Below are 15,482 nucleotides of genomic sequence, written 5' to 3'. Positions count from 1 at the left end.
AACCCCCCAAACCCCCCCCCCCTCCCCCTTATAAAAACAAACAAGTGGGCTCCCCCAAAGTCCACGGTATAGTTCGAACACTGCACAGTTATCGACCAATCAGCATCAAGGACTGCAACAATAATGTATATTAATAAGATTCATCTTGTATATTTCTAAATGTTTTTTATTGAAATCAGTATAAATTAACAGCAGTATACGATGATATGATGTCCTACTTATTTAAGTATTTTTTGCATTACAGTAAATGCATTACAGTGATGTATTTATTTAAAACAAAGTTGAATTCTATCTATATACAGTATACAGTATATCTACATATATGCTCCTGTTTCAGAAGTAGACGCACACACACACACATCTAGCTGAGTGTGTGCACGGTCCTCCCCCGTCCCTCCCCTCGGCTGTCTCTGCCCACTCCTCCGCCATGCACTGACCCAGACTCCGCTGCGCTTCCTCATCCTCATCCTCATCGTCACCGCGAACAATAGCGCGAGCCGCAGGCCTGACCGCACGCGCGACACAGCGATGCTGAGCGGCGTCTGAGGCGCACGGAGCACACGCGGCATCGCTTCAGACTCGAGCTCTCGGAGAAGATGGCGAACGACTCTCCGGCGAAGAGCCTGGTGGACATCGACCTCGCCTCTCTGCGGGTGAGCGGCTGTCTCCGAGCGTGTCCGCGTCGCGTCGCGTCGCCTCGCGTCGCTTATTAACCTGTGCGACGCTCTTTGTGTGATTGCAGGACCCTGCTGGTATTTTCGAGCTGGTGGAAGTGGTCGGCAATGGCACCTACGGACAAGTGTACAAGGTCGGTGTCGATTGAGTCTTACTACATTCACAACCAGCTCCACTGCAGCTTCGAGACTACTCCGTTATAGGGTTACAGCAGAATAGTCATTTCTACTGAAGTCGAGGGTTTATCGGAGAGATTGAGCTCTGCTGATGGGTGTGATCTGCTGCGCATGCGCAGAGACACTCAATGCGACAAAAAAGCAGCTTGATTATAAACCGGCTCCACACAGATATAAACGAGCTCAGCTCTGGATCTCTGGATCTGTGCATCACATTATTACACCGTTTCAGTCCTGTGTGACAGCTCGTGTGTCGATCCCTCTGCCAAAGACTGAGAGATTTAGTTCAGCACAGTACTGAATATAAAGCCAGATAGCTGTAGTGGATAGTAACGGGCTGTGAGACGGCATCGGCCTGCTCTGAAGACAGCAGTGCACTGATGAAGAAGAGCTTCCTCACTGCTTGCATTCTTGCAGTCTGAGCTCATGCTCCTGTTTCTGAATCATTCACTTCCTTCCTTGAACCTCAGTGCTGTGCTGACCAGCTGTGACCGGCCGATCAGCCAGAAATGAGCCTGCGGGCGTGCTAGTGTGTTTCCACGGCCTCTTGATGGGGCCTCGGCGGGCCCCTGGGGGCTGGAGGAGTGGCTATGAGTTTATCCGAGATAGAGACGGCGCCACCGCTGCTTATTTCACATGATTTCATAACAAGCTATCAACTAGCATCAACATCTAAAACTATTTTAAAGGCAAAACTTGAGTGTCTGAATGAACTGAATTCTGATCACCGCATGACACAGAAATGTGTTATACGCGATGCTAAAGGCTGCGTAGCCTATGCTAACAATCGCGATAATAAAAGCACGGTATGCTTCTGAAAATACCAGAACGCAGATAAATCATATATGATTATTATCACGTATTGGGTTCATATTTGTTCTGTCTGCTCCGCGTGTCTTTGCTCCTGCATATGTCATACCTGCATATGCTCCGTGTAAATCATCTAGCTCCCTCTGCTGCTTTGGCTGAAGGGATAACCCTGAGGTTCTGTTGTGTTATACATGTACGCATTTGGACTAAAAGCCCTAATGGAGTTGTTTTGTGCGGAGCACGTAGCATATGTGTGTTCTCTCTTTATGTGAAATAATTATAACTATCTGTTTGATTTAGCATGTTGACACAACTTAATGAATGACTATTTTTATCGTAAATCATCGGTATATAAAAATATTGATGCTGAAGCCATAAGTCTTTATGTAAGGACCATCCATATATAGGTTTGTTAGTGCTTTCTTCACAGAGGTGTGTTTCACAGTAGCGCTGGCCCCACAGTGGAAAAGCAGTATTTACTCTCCCTCATGTCGTGCCAAAACCACAAGACATTGATTCTTTTTAATTATTTTTTTTATTGAAGCCAAAATGATTTCTGTCCTTTCATTGAAAGTCCATGCAATCAAAATTTTCAAGCTTAAAATGCATATGAATTGCTATGATCAACATATTTAATGTATGCTTTTATTGGCATGTAAACATTGATCATCACACACACACACTTGACTTGATGCATGTTGTTGTATGCATGGGTTGGGTCAATTAAAAAAAAAGAATAGTGTCGCTCTCTCAAAAGTGTGAAAGCCAGTGCATTAGTGGGCTCTCTGGAGGTTTGAGGGCCGTATCATCTGAAGAGCCTGCTGTAGTGAAGTCTGAGTCTGAAGAGTTAAGGGCTTGAGCTCTCGATCACCCGTAAGCAGCGTTTCATCACAAAACAATAACACCATGCGCACAGGACAGACGAGCCATCTGATGGTATTCTAGTGAATGAGAAATGATTGCAGTGCAAACCGCTGTAGAGTTAGAAGCGGTGATTCACAGTTCACAGGCTTCATGTGCCACAAATCAGTCGCTGTAGAAATACTTTTAAAGGGGTGGTTGATTGCAATTTCACTTTTTAAGGTTAGTTAGTGTGTAATGTTGCTGTTTGAGCATAAACTATATCTGCAAAGTTGCAGAGCTGAAAGTTCAATGCAAACGGAGATATCATCTTTTAAAATTCTGGCAGTTTAATGCCTACAAAAATGGCTGGTGGGGACTACAACGAGTTACTTCCCGGGTTTGTGACATCACAAACCCAGATAAACCCCTCCCTCGGGAAAAGGCAGCAAAGGGGGCGGGGCCATGCTGCGCTGCTTTAGAGAAGAGGAAGAGAAAACTAGGGGTGCATAAATATCTATTCATTTATGAATCATGATTCTGTCTTCAAACGATTCTAATGCATTCACAAGTTTCAAAATCAGTGTTCTAAAGCAGCGGTTCTCGATCCTGTTCCTCACGTCTCCTGCTCTGCACGCTCTCTCTCTCTCTCTCTCTCTCTCGCTCTCTCTCTCTCTCACTCAGCTCAGCTCCAACAATGAACTGTTACAATTATACTCTTATTTTCATATAGCTATGAGAAGCGTTAAACATGGACGCGCATGTGGTTGCCGTACTGTATTAAAGCTTTAATCAGAATAAAACTGTATATTAAAAGTTAACATAAACAGTAGCATTTAGAAATAACAGCGTATCTAAAAGTATGAGACAACAACAACCAAAAAACATAGGCCTACCATTAAAAGCCGTGCTTGCACAGGTTCTGCACGATCCTCTTTAATAATATCCTCTGCTTCTCAATCCGGCTCAAACTGATAAGCAATATTAACATGCAGTTGTTTACAATACAACCCGAGCACATGCCGCTATGTTGAGGGGCGGGACGTTTAGACACGCACTAGAGGCGGTTTAGCCAATCACAACACACTGGACTAGCTAACCAATCAGATCCCATCACCTATTTCTGAGGGAGGGGCTTCATAAAAGAAGGAAATGATCAGCGCGTTTCTCAGAGAAGGGACAGAGCGGTGTGGAATAAAGGTCAATTATGTGAAAAATAATGTGTTTTTTAAAAACAAAGCATTAACACATGTTACACTGCACCCCATAAACACAATCAAGCCCAGAAAAAACACTGAACCACCGCTTTAATGTTGCAGACTGGATGATTGTCTGTTTTGCTTACATCTATACACCTTTCACTTTTTAAGACTAAAACAAAAGATGGATTCATTGTTATTCTTAATTAAAAAGCACAACAACAATAAAACAGTAGGCTACAATGACAAACTAGCTTACATAACAAAAATTAATAAGATGAGGCATGGCATTAATATTAAAGGGGTCATATGATGTTGCTAACAAGAACATTATTTCGTGTATTTGGTGAAATGAAATGTGTTTATGTGGTTTAAGGTTAAAAAAACACATTATTTTCCACATACTGTACATTATTGTTTCTGTCCGGCCGGAGCGACGAGACAAACACATGAAAACCCAATATAAACGAGGCATTCGTTGCATCCAGTGGGGACATAATTACTTATTATAATGACTTATTCTGTCTTTTTACGCATTGCATTGCATCGTGTCTGCATTTGTGATCGGAGAAATGACAAACAACAAGTGCTACTCTACACTGCCCAAAACTCACGTTTGAATCGTCAGTGGCAAATTCTTTAAATATAAAAAACGTACTTACAGTCTGTGAGTCAGAACAGCCGGCATTGTAGTCTACTCTCCCAGGATCAGGAAACAGTCCTCCATAAAATGTGCTGCACACATCTGAATATTTGGGTTGAAGTGTTCTGGAACAGTGTTGTAAATACAACTTAACCACTGATTTCTAGTCCTGTCCTCTTTTGGAAGACCAAACAAAGTAGTTTCACTTTCACAACGAAGCACACAGCGTCTTCACGATATAGCGGCGGCGGCGGCAACAACAATAAAGTTACGCCTTCTTTCTTTGTGTGCACATTTGGGCGGTGTTATGCACATCTTCCCACATAGTGATGTAGATATGTGGGGGCGTGTTAGAACGAGCCGTTTTAGGAGGGCGTGGACTTAACTTTGATAAAGAATATCTCTTTGGATTTGAGACTTTAGTCTTTGCAACTTCAGGGATCTTATCTATTCATGAACAGCTCGTAACACTCCAAAGAGAAAGAAAAACTTGAAATCGCATCATATGACCCCTTTAAACTTGCTGTCGGTGACAGTGCTTGCATGTTTTTTCCACAAGAATACCAACATGTTCACCTTCTTTGGTTTAAGAAGCGGTCTTTTACTTTACTTTAGTGTGAATATATTGGCGTCATTATGCGTGCAGCTTTGCGCTGGTGCTGAGGCGGTGAGTATAAACCAGGCTCTACAGTCGAAGCGCTCGCACTGAAAGCAGCTCTCTTCTCGTGATCAGTCAAATCTGAGTCCTGCTCGCTGTATGGAGCAGAGCAGACATTTGGACTCGCACATTCTCAAAAAATTGTCTCAAATCTGACCGTTTTGGTCGCAGTCTAGAGCCCTGTTCCAGAATTGAGGCAAGTGACTGACTATATGAATGGGTTACTGAATCATTGATTACTTGATTTATTCAAAAACATGGATTGATCGGCTCTGATACTGGCATGTTCTGCTGGATCGGGTATCAGTCAGACGAGACCGATCCAAATCCCATATTCTGCATATGCTATTCTGTGTTATTGTTAAGCCCCACGAAAGCACAAACGCATTATAAAGCACCATAAAGTCAAAGTCCAAGTGTTCTGAAGCTGTTCCATGGTTTAATGTGAGGTACAGATGAATATTGAAGTTGTTAAATTCTAAGTTCTCGTAAACTCTTCTCTCCGCTGCAGCGGTCTGTCATCCTCTATTTAGTGTTCAAGCTGTGTGTCGTGTTCGGTTACGACATTTGAAACTCTTCAAGAGCGCACAGTAACTGAGATTTAAAACTGTTAAAAGACAAGGCTCAATAAACTAGCGTACAGATTTAATAAACTACGCATCGGTATCTCTTGTGTTGTGAACTTCTCTGTGCGGAGCGCTGTGACTCCGGGTTGCTTCAAGCTCATCATTCTGCACTCGAGATGCACATAAGCGCTTTGTGCCGCTCTGCGTTAGAGCCTTTCGTATTATAATACTTTTGCTCAATGAAAGATTATTTATAGCGTTTCTTGTTCTGTGCTATCTATCATGTGTTGCTGCCTTCATTACTGTGCTATACATTTAAAAGAAATGTCTTTTCATTTTATAGTATATATTTATATATAAATATAGTTAGGCTACTTGTTTTTCACGAATGTATTTTACAACAATACAAAGAGCAATGTGTCCTACACTTCACTTTTATTTGCTCCCCACTAAATAATGTTATTTCACTAAATGTTTAGCTTTTATAGAATTATTGTGCACTCATAGTTTTTATTTTTAAATAATTAAAAATAAAGTAACACTTGAAAAAAAAGATGAAATAGATTGTTTAGCCGTCTTGACAACTGCCAGCAGAGAGTTTGCTGTTAAGCGATTGAAATATCGAAACTAATTTCTTGAATGAGCTCCAGAGAGCTGAACTCTGAGTCCTGCTGTAGATCTCAGCTGTGCTTGACCATGGCTTTTGTGCTTAAAGCTGCATTCCAGCGTGGATGAATCTGAAAAAGCGTGGCGATCGCATGCAGCAGCCGTCTGGAATGTTGTTTCTTCAGGTTTGGGATGTCAGAATGATGATTTTGTGTATTCCAGCACGGATGCGGTTGTGTTTGGACAGATGAGGAGTTGTGAGGGTGAACTCAGATCAGTGTTCATGACTCTTCTGGCTTCTGTGGAGCATCTGCCCTCACACTGAACACACTGCTGTTCTTCCTCAGTTTGTGTCCATTGTTTTCTTTGTGTCGGCCAATGAGGCGTGAGCTTCAGGTCACATGTCCAGAGCCGCTGCAGACACACACTGGAGCTTTAGGTGGCGCTGAAACACCGAAGACTGATTCATGTCCAGCAGTGTGTGTTTGACTCAACACACACTCAACACGCGCTCACATGTCAAATATCACACACACATTCACGCTGTCTGTGTGAAAGACTCTCTTTATCTCCAGTCTGTGTTCTGTGTGCTCCTCTCTGAACTGAAGCTCTGTTCTCTGTGTTACTGTATCTGTGCCTCATTAATCATCATTCACACTTCATCATATGATGCTGCGGTGTGTTTGTGGCCTCTCATATGAACACATCACATACGAACAGATATAAGCTCGTTCATGGATGATCATGTGATTCACAGCCCCAGAGAGCTGGTGGTCATGTGACCTGAGCGTGAGGCTGTGATTGGCTGAGAGTGTGTAACCAGGCAGACTCACACATGCAGTAGATCTAGCACAGAAACCGTGGGATCTGACTCTGTGTCTCAGATGCTCTGATCTTCAGTGACGCTCAATCCTCTCACACTCCCACAGTGTCCCGTCCTGATGAAGTTCTGTGTGTGTGTGTGTGTGTGTGTGCTGTCTGTAAGTGTGTGTCCAGGAACACAGAAGCGTGCTGTTCGTCACACAGGCGTGACACAGAAATCATGTTTGTCTCACACCTGTAGGACACTAGTGGTCTCTTCAAGTGAGTTTTTAAGGAATCACAGTTGGGTAAGCTTCTATAGCAGGGATGGAACGATTACCGGTTTGACAATAAATCATGATAAAATTCCCCACGGTTAGTATTACCGCTTCATTTTTTAATTAGCATTAAAACATATTCCATTACCGTGATTTGAAAATGTGAGGATAAATCAATACTATCCAGCATAAAGCAGAGTTTGAGTAACAGTGTCACATGCGGCGCACAGCAGCAGAGTCGTGTTGTTTTCAGTGAAAACATGGCAGAAAGCGGCGAGGTTTTAAAAGAGTGCTAAGGGAATTATACAAATGAATATATGATTGGATTAATTATGAATGTACCTCTGAAGGTTCTGACTGTCTTCAGAAAAGATTTGATGGCATTTTGTTTTCGTCTTCGCTCCATGTAATACCTAATAAAGTAGTGTTTTAATCGCAATGCTGCTTCGTGCAGGAGGTTATGAGAAACAGCTGTAATTCTGCTGCTCCATCAGCGCCCCCTGCTGTCAGCGAGTGGATTTACAGACACTCACGTTCACATTCAGTCTGTGTGCAGCTTCTGTCGGGACAGAAAACAGACTGAATCTGCATGCCCTGCTGTAGATTTTGACCGGTCGATGAAAAACAAGCTTATGTGGATTCTACACATTTAAACAATTCAGATAAGTTATCTAGAATTATTTATGGAGCAGATAAAATACATATAATCATTTATTAATCAGTTTTCATTTTGACTTATCCCTTTTCTTTATTTAACAGCTGAAATGTGAGGTTTACCTTTTTATGAAGCTTTTTCAAAGTTTTATTTGGACATTTCGTACGTGTGATTAGATAAACTGTTGTCAGTCATGTTGTCATTTAAAATCCAGACATCATTGGTATTGTTATTTTAGTGTTTATGCAAACAAAAGTCATTTTATTTGTTGTTTATAAAACGATTTATGTGTCAGTAGTTTTTGAATATTTCCAGCACATTTTAACAATACCGTGATAATACTGATTCCCAGGATGATTTTGGTCACTATAATCGTGATAAGAAATTGTCATACCATTACTTCTTTATTCCATAGCAGTGAATGGGAGACTACATCAAATATATATTCTGCGTTCCCTCAAATAGCAAAAGAAAAACTCAGACAGTGTTTTCTTGACTTACAAAAGAGGACAAATGAGAGTGAGATTGATAAGCGTGTTGTCGCCATTGTGAAGGGATGCAGAAGCTTCTGCAGGATCCTCTTGTTCATGAACGCTTGCCTATTTGCAGCTGAACTGATGCAGTAACTGTCTTGAACTGAAGAGCGTCTAAGCGGTTCACCAATCACAACGCACTGGACCAGCTAACCAATCACATTTCGTGTTTTGGGAGGAGGGGCTTCACCAAAAACAAGAAGTGAACCGAGCGTTTGATTATGGAGCCAGATCGGCCTCAAAAATAACACATTTTTAAAACAAAATTCATAAATGCACAGCACAATTTACATTTACAAAATCTGATTCGTAAATTCAAAACACAATTCATAAATACACAAGTAAAATGAAGTATTGAAGATTAGGCATGGGCTGGTATTAGTATTGAGATTTTGACGGTATGATAACCCCTAAGCAAAAATATCACGGTATCACGGTATTGTCATTACAGCTCTAAAATGTGTTATTTTTAAATGACTGGGTAAAAAAATAAAAACTTTTTTCCGCTGAACACAATATATTTTGTTTTTGAGCAACATACAGAATATTAGAAACAGTAGAATTTGTTTATTTTTTCTTTGATTTGTTTCATAAAAAGAAGAAAAATAAAGACTGACATCGTTATGTAACCTAAATCTGTAATTACAGTTATTTAAAGTCCCCTTGTAGTCAAAAAATGTATCCTTTAAAACTCATCTTTGATCATAAAAATGATATTAAAATTTTTTTTCTTGTGAAAATAATTTTCTCATGCCTTAAAATAGCTTGAATGCAACTCTACACCCTTGCCTCGTTTACTATACGCGGATCTATGAATACACAAATTAGCCCCGCCTCCACACAGCAGCCAGCCATGAGCCAGTGCCTCCTGAACTGTACTGAACTGTAGTAAATGCGACACAATGGCAATGGCAAGTGGAAATTTTGGTTTAATTAAGCCATATGTGTTTGAATCAGAAATAAGCTGGTATGCTCAACGTAAGCAAGGAGACTGATGGCTAGCTTCGTGAGGTAACATTATCTGTTTGTGCTGGTTCATACACGGATAATGACTGATACAACTGTTTTTACTAGCGGACAACTACAGTGAATACTGTAACATTCATTAAATTTACCTACTTGACGATGTTGTGTCCTCAAAATGCCTTGAAGGCTCAAATGTAGCCAAGTTTGTGATTCCAAATCGCGCCGGCGATCATATACGTGTGACGTGCGGATGTCAATGCGGGAGAGGTGCGTCTGACTCCGGGCTACGTTTACACTGCTGCCGCGGGTTATTCTTCAAGTCAGCGGTTCTAAATACAAATAAATAAGCGCTAACAGCACATGACATCGTGAAAATAGGGGGAAATATTAACAGTTGGCGAAATATCTACAGAAAAATGATAACTGTTACCGTATTAACCTGGCTGGCTTCTCACTAGACCCTCTGCTTTGCAGCACAGTTAATGATATGCTAAGGATAGGATCCCTTGACGCCATTGGTTGAGTTTTGTGACGTAGCAAAACAAAGGCTGTTTTAAACCGCGTTTCTGGGTCAGCCTTTGGGAAACTACAGTTTTAAGGAGAAAATACTCAGCAATGCTGTTGATAAATAGATTGGCACATGGTTTGTCTAAAAGCATATTAAAAACAACACACAGACAAATAAACAACACAAAAAACTTGATTTTCACCACAGGGGGACTTTAATTTTAGATATATAATTAATATAAATATCATTTATATCATTTCATATAATTTAGTTATATCATTTCATATACATAATTTGATTTAATAATAACCCAATCTGAAGCAAAAACAGAATGTTCTGACTAGCTTTGTGAAATGATACTACATGCCTGAACGAAGCAAACAGCAGCAGCTCTGAATGAGATGCAGATTCACTCTCTGCCAGCAGGAGGCGCTTCTGGAGCAGCAGATACAGCGTTTCCTTGGTTACCGCCGTAAACAAAGCACTGCTTTAATATGAACTATACAGAGACGAGATTAAAAGAAAATACCACGTAAACTTTTCTGAAGACAATCAGTTCCCCTCAGAAACACATTCATATAAACCCCCAAATCAATATTGAGGATTTTCTTCCGACAGTTCGTGCATCATGAACAGTGAGTGATCTGCCAGCTACAGTATTTCTCTGTGCGTCAGTCTTCAATGTCTCTGGCCTGTGTTAACGGGCGTTTACAGACTTCATATTTTCACATACATGACATTTTGGAAGACGATTGCATTGCAGCGCAGTTTGTGCAAGTCCAGAACAGAGACGAGTTGCTTGCAATAAGACAAAAAAACGTCCGGTTGCTGATTGCGTAAGTTCCAGGAGAAGCTACTTAAGTTCGGCCGTCCTACACACACGTGACTGACTGCTTGCATGCACCAACAGCAGGAGGAGACTCGTGTTACTCTCTACACTGCACTCAACCTGAGGGATTCCTACACTTTCAGTCTTTGAGGAGACATGAAAAACAGCACATACCGCAGGAGCGGTATAACGGAAAATATTAGCGGTTTTGAAACCGTGAGATTTTCAAATTGCGATATACCTTGAAACCCGTAATCGGCTCATGCCTATTGAAGATTTGGAATCCGCTCTTGCCAGTCTTAGGGCTTCAACAACTGAGAGCAAGGCAGTCTCGGTCGAATGTCCACTTCTGAAACCAGACTGGTTGCTGTTGAGGAGGTTGTTCGAGACTTGGTTGAACACAACTCGTTCAAGTGTTTTTGCAATGAAAGGGAGAAGGGAAACCGGTCTGTAGTTCTCTAAAAGAGTTGGGTTAAGAGTGGGTTTCTTAAGAAGTGGGGTTATACCAGCCTGTTTAAATGTTGAGGGAAAAACACCAGTGTGAAGGGATGTGTTAATGATGTGAGTGAGTGCAGGTACAACTGCAGGAGAAATGGCCTGAAGGAAATGAGATGGAATAGGATCAAGTGGACAAGTAGTAGGATGATTGGAAAGGATGAGTTTGGAGACTTCTGCCTCAGAGAGTGAAGAGAAGGAGTGTATGTTTGATGGTAAGATGTGCTTGACAGATTGTGGTGTGGCAAATTGTGCACTGATGGTTTTAATTGTATTAATGAAAAATGTGGCAAATTCGTCTGCTGTTAGAGTTGATGAAGGAGGAGGAGGAGGAGATCAGTTTGTCACCCAGAGTGAAGATTTAGTCTCATATGAGAGTGATTTACTCGCATTGTAGAGGGTTGTCCGTCTTCACCGTCACGCAAGTTCTTTGATACAGCTGTGCGCTCACCACAGTGCAACAGTTAAAAGGGACCACTCTCAAACAGTGTCGTGCCGTGCCGCGTTCCGAAAGTTGTTTAAGCGACATACACTGGTATTGCAGTATATTTAAAAATTCATATCGTAACAAAAATAAACACCGGTATTCGGTATGAACCGATATACAGCCCAGCACTACGATATAAAATGTATGACCACAAATCTCTTTGAAACACTGATAGATCAGGCATGAAAACAAACACCATACTTTTGATAATAACTGCTGCACATGTTAAAGTGCTGTATGTTTTTATTGAGTATAAATATATAGCCAGTGACACGTCACACAGTTAAAATCCCCACCTAGAACTGATATATGAGAATGGAGATTTGTCAAAAAAAAAGAGATGAAATTCAGCAAGAATTAAAGTATAATAATAAAAGAGGTTCTGACCAGCAGTAAGGCTGAATTAATGTGTTGAAATGCCACAGCCGGTGGATTTGTCATGGCAGAGGATGATAAACCTGAGCAACTTGATTCTGTCTGTAGTTTGACGAGCAGAGCCGAGTCTTCTGAAGAAATCAGCCTGTTATGATGAGTCGATGCTAGTTTAGCAGCTAACACACCCCGTCATCATCAGGACAAGTTATAGTCATTTATAGAGAACTTTATACAATACAGATCCTTTCAAAGCAGCAAACAGTAATAAAGAGGGAAATAACCGTGAAACTCATCAATTTCTGCTGTATATCAGTTCAGATCTGATGTAGTTTAACCTCACTGCTCATTATTTACAGCAGAAACACAGGTAAGAGAACAGCTGAAATTGTGAAAGCCAAATAGACATAAAGGTTTGTGTAAAACCTGCAGAAAAGGACAAGAAAATTGATGATGGGCTGTTGAGTTGTTGAGAAGTAACGCACAGTCCTGTGAATTTGTGATTGTTCTTCCATTAGCGTCAGTTAGTTTTGTGCTGCTGCTGCTGTTTGTTATATTTCTCGTTCTTTCCTCCATCTCATGGACTCAGATGTGAGATATTCTTAACGTTATCTCTTCTGGTTGAAGCTATTCATTTCGTTTGAGCAGAGCAGCCTGAGCCGCTGATCAGAACACACCGAAGCGGTCTGCTGTTTGTGAGTTTCTCTGTGTCTGAAGCACACGAGGTCAGAGTCGAGAGTCTGTCCTCGAGACGCTCCCTCAGCTGTCAGGATCAGTGCTGTTCACAGTGAAGGAACTCTCGTCCGTTCACATTCAACGTCATTGACCCTGCTGTCATCCATGCTAACGCTCATGTAGCTGCACACAGATGCATTAGCGTGCGTATCGTGTTCTTTTCTCTAACTGATTTGCTCTGTTTCTCTGATCAGGGTCGACATGTCAAAACCGGGCAGCTGGCGGCCATCAAAGTCATGGACGTGACTGAAGTAAGTGTACATAGCTCACAGAGCCACGCTTTTCACATCAGTGTGTTCAACAAAACCAATGAATCAAACAGTATTATGAAATGGTCAAGAAAGGTAGTGTATGAATCCATAAACAACAGGAGGAGCACTGAGCTCAAGTACTGCACATCTGTACTCAGACAAACTCCTGCTGTGTGTGTGTGTGTGTGTGCTCAGGATGAAGAAGAGGAGATTAAGCTGGAGATTAACATGCTGAAGAAATACTCTCATCATAGAAACATCGCCACGTATTACGGCGCCTTCATCAAGAAGAGTCCTCCAGGACACGACGACCAGCTGTGGGTCAGTCTCACACACACACACACACTCACACACACTCCTCAGGAACCTCCTCCTGCCTCACATTTCACCTGATATCCGCTCTCAGTCTAATTTGTCTATGTCTGACCCACAGGTCAACAAGGGTTTCATCTGTGTTCATGTTAAATACTAACTAGATCAGATTCTACTCAAACAGCACTGTTCACTCTAGTGACCGTCTCGGACCTCACCGTCCTCACTGGGACTAATGATTTCTGATACCACACGCCTTTGGAAATATTAATGACAACAAACTTAATTAAACAACAGCACGTAGATTTCAAGTGTAATGAGTGTAATGTAACATGTTTCAGTCATTAAGAGAAAAAAATCTGGAGCTGAAGATCTGAGCAGAGTTCATCCACTGACAACAATACACACCGATCCCATGTGTGTGTGATTCAGAGCGGATGCACCACAGTCTTCATTAATGAGTCAAACTGAACAATAACATCAGGTGTGTCTGAGCCCTTCAGGTGTCATGCTTCTGGACTGCCTGTGTGTATGTTTTCCTCCCCATGTGCTCTCAGTGACCCAGTGTTTCTGTCTCTCGTTGATTGTTCATTTGATTCAGGTGTGTCTTTTCTATTACCCTCGTTTTGTCCTGTATTTAAAGTGTGGTTTGCCCTATGTTCCCTTGTCCAGTGTTAAACATCAATGCTATGTGCTGCGTGTGGTGTTCCTGCCTGCCCCCTATTTGGATAATTTAAAGACTGTTATTCATGAATCTCCTGCGTCTCCGTGTCCTTCACTCCTGCACAGCAGACACCCTGACAGAACACTGGACCAACAAAAAGAAGTATATTGCGTGTTCCCCTCCGTTTGTTTTCGTGTTTAGTTTTTTCCCCCCCAATGGATCCCCTCGTCGCTAAATTCACAGTCCTAGCCTGTAAGGACCTGCCCATCTTGGAGTATGTGGTTAAGTTCAGCCAACTCGCCGTTTTAACTGCATTCGACGACGCAGCGCTGAACTCACTTTTCTGGATCGGGGCAAATTACCATCGCCCCGTTGATCATCCGGTGTCTGGAGAGCATCCGGCCCCCAATCCAGAGCACAGCCAGACTCAGAGCCCAGCCCACCATCACCTTGCTGCACAGAGCCAAAGCCCGAGCCCGCCACACGGAACGACAGAGCTGAGGATCGCCGCGGAGCCCGAGCTTCAAGTGACATCAGACCAGGTGTGAGAGCCAGCTACATTGCTCGCCACGAGGGAGAAGGCCGTGGACAGCGAGAGTGCGGAGAGGAGCTCTGCCCACTGCACCATGGCTGAGGGTGAGCTTATTGTGTATCTGGGACTGCTGGACTTTGAAGGGGACTTAATATACTGGAAGGCAGATATATATGCAGACATGCCCATTTTCCTCCCACCTTCCTCGGACTTACCAGTCTGCCCTGAACTGTCTGTTAGCCCTGTTGTTCCCCTGTCTTACACGCTCCCGGTATGGGAGTCGCGATTTGGTGTGTGTGGGCAGTGCACATCGGCCCGGGGGCTCACGGATAGCCACCCACCTGCCCGCTCCTGCCTCCTCCACCGCTGTCGTCTGGCAGCCCCTCTGCTCACCCTCAGCCCACCATCTGTTCGGTGCGAGTACCGCGTGTCTGCCAGTCTCCATCGTCGGTGTGGCTGGAGAATCCCTTGCCTCCGCCTCGGCCTGTCCACCCAGTGGCTCCACCATGGCTCTTAGCTCCCTCCTCTCCGCCGGGCTCCCTCGTACCTCCGGCTCTGCCTTGGTCTGTCGTCGACCATCCGTTGCCTCGGGACTCCACTCCTCCGGCTCTGTCAGGCTCCTCCTTCCCTTCGGCTCCTCCTCGGTCCTCTGTCGCTCCGGCTCCACCGCGGCCTTCCAGATCCCCGCCTCCGCCTTGGTCGCCAGTAGCCCCTCACTGCAGAACACAAGATCCAGGGGGCGTGGTTGGATCCACATCTAGGGGGTGGAGATTGGTAGGTTTAGGGGTGAAGTTGGGTAGGTTTAGGGATGGAGATGGGTGGGTTTAGGGATCAAGGGGTGGAGACAGGTAGGTTTAGGTATATGTAAGGTGGGAGGAGTTGGATCTGGAT

At 43.0% G+C, this 15,482-nt stretch overlaps 1 protein-coding gene across 1 annotated transcript; it reads left to right on the top strand.

Moving 5' to 3' along the window:
- The first annotated feature begins 274 nt into the window (after positions 1 to 274).
- On the top strand, positions 275 to 14,989 carry LOC107565815 (mitogen-activated protein kinase kinase kinase kinase 4-like). Its single transcript, XM_016251094.1, has 4 exons — positions 275 to 653; positions 743 to 808; positions 13,027 to 13,083; positions 13,279 to 14,989. The coding sequence occupies exons 1-4, from the start codon at positions 597 to 599 to the stop codon at positions 13,474 to 13,476; spliced, it is 378 nt and encodes a 125-aa protein (XP_016106580.1). The 5' UTR covers positions 275 to 596; the 3' UTR covers positions 13,477 to 14,989.
- Positions 14,990 to 15,482: the final 493 nt, after the last annotated feature.

Source organism: Sinocyclocheilus grahami, unplaced genomic scaffold, assembly GCF_001515645.1.
Source record: "Sinocyclocheilus grahami isolate Dianchi unplaced genomic scaffold, SAMN03320097.WGS_v1.1 scaffold1028.1, whole genome shotgun sequence".
NCBI lineage: Eukaryota > Metazoa > Chordata > Actinopteri > Cypriniformes > Cyprinidae > Sinocyclocheilus > Sinocyclocheilus grahami.
This window is presented reverse-complemented; position numbering and strand designations above follow the sequence as displayed.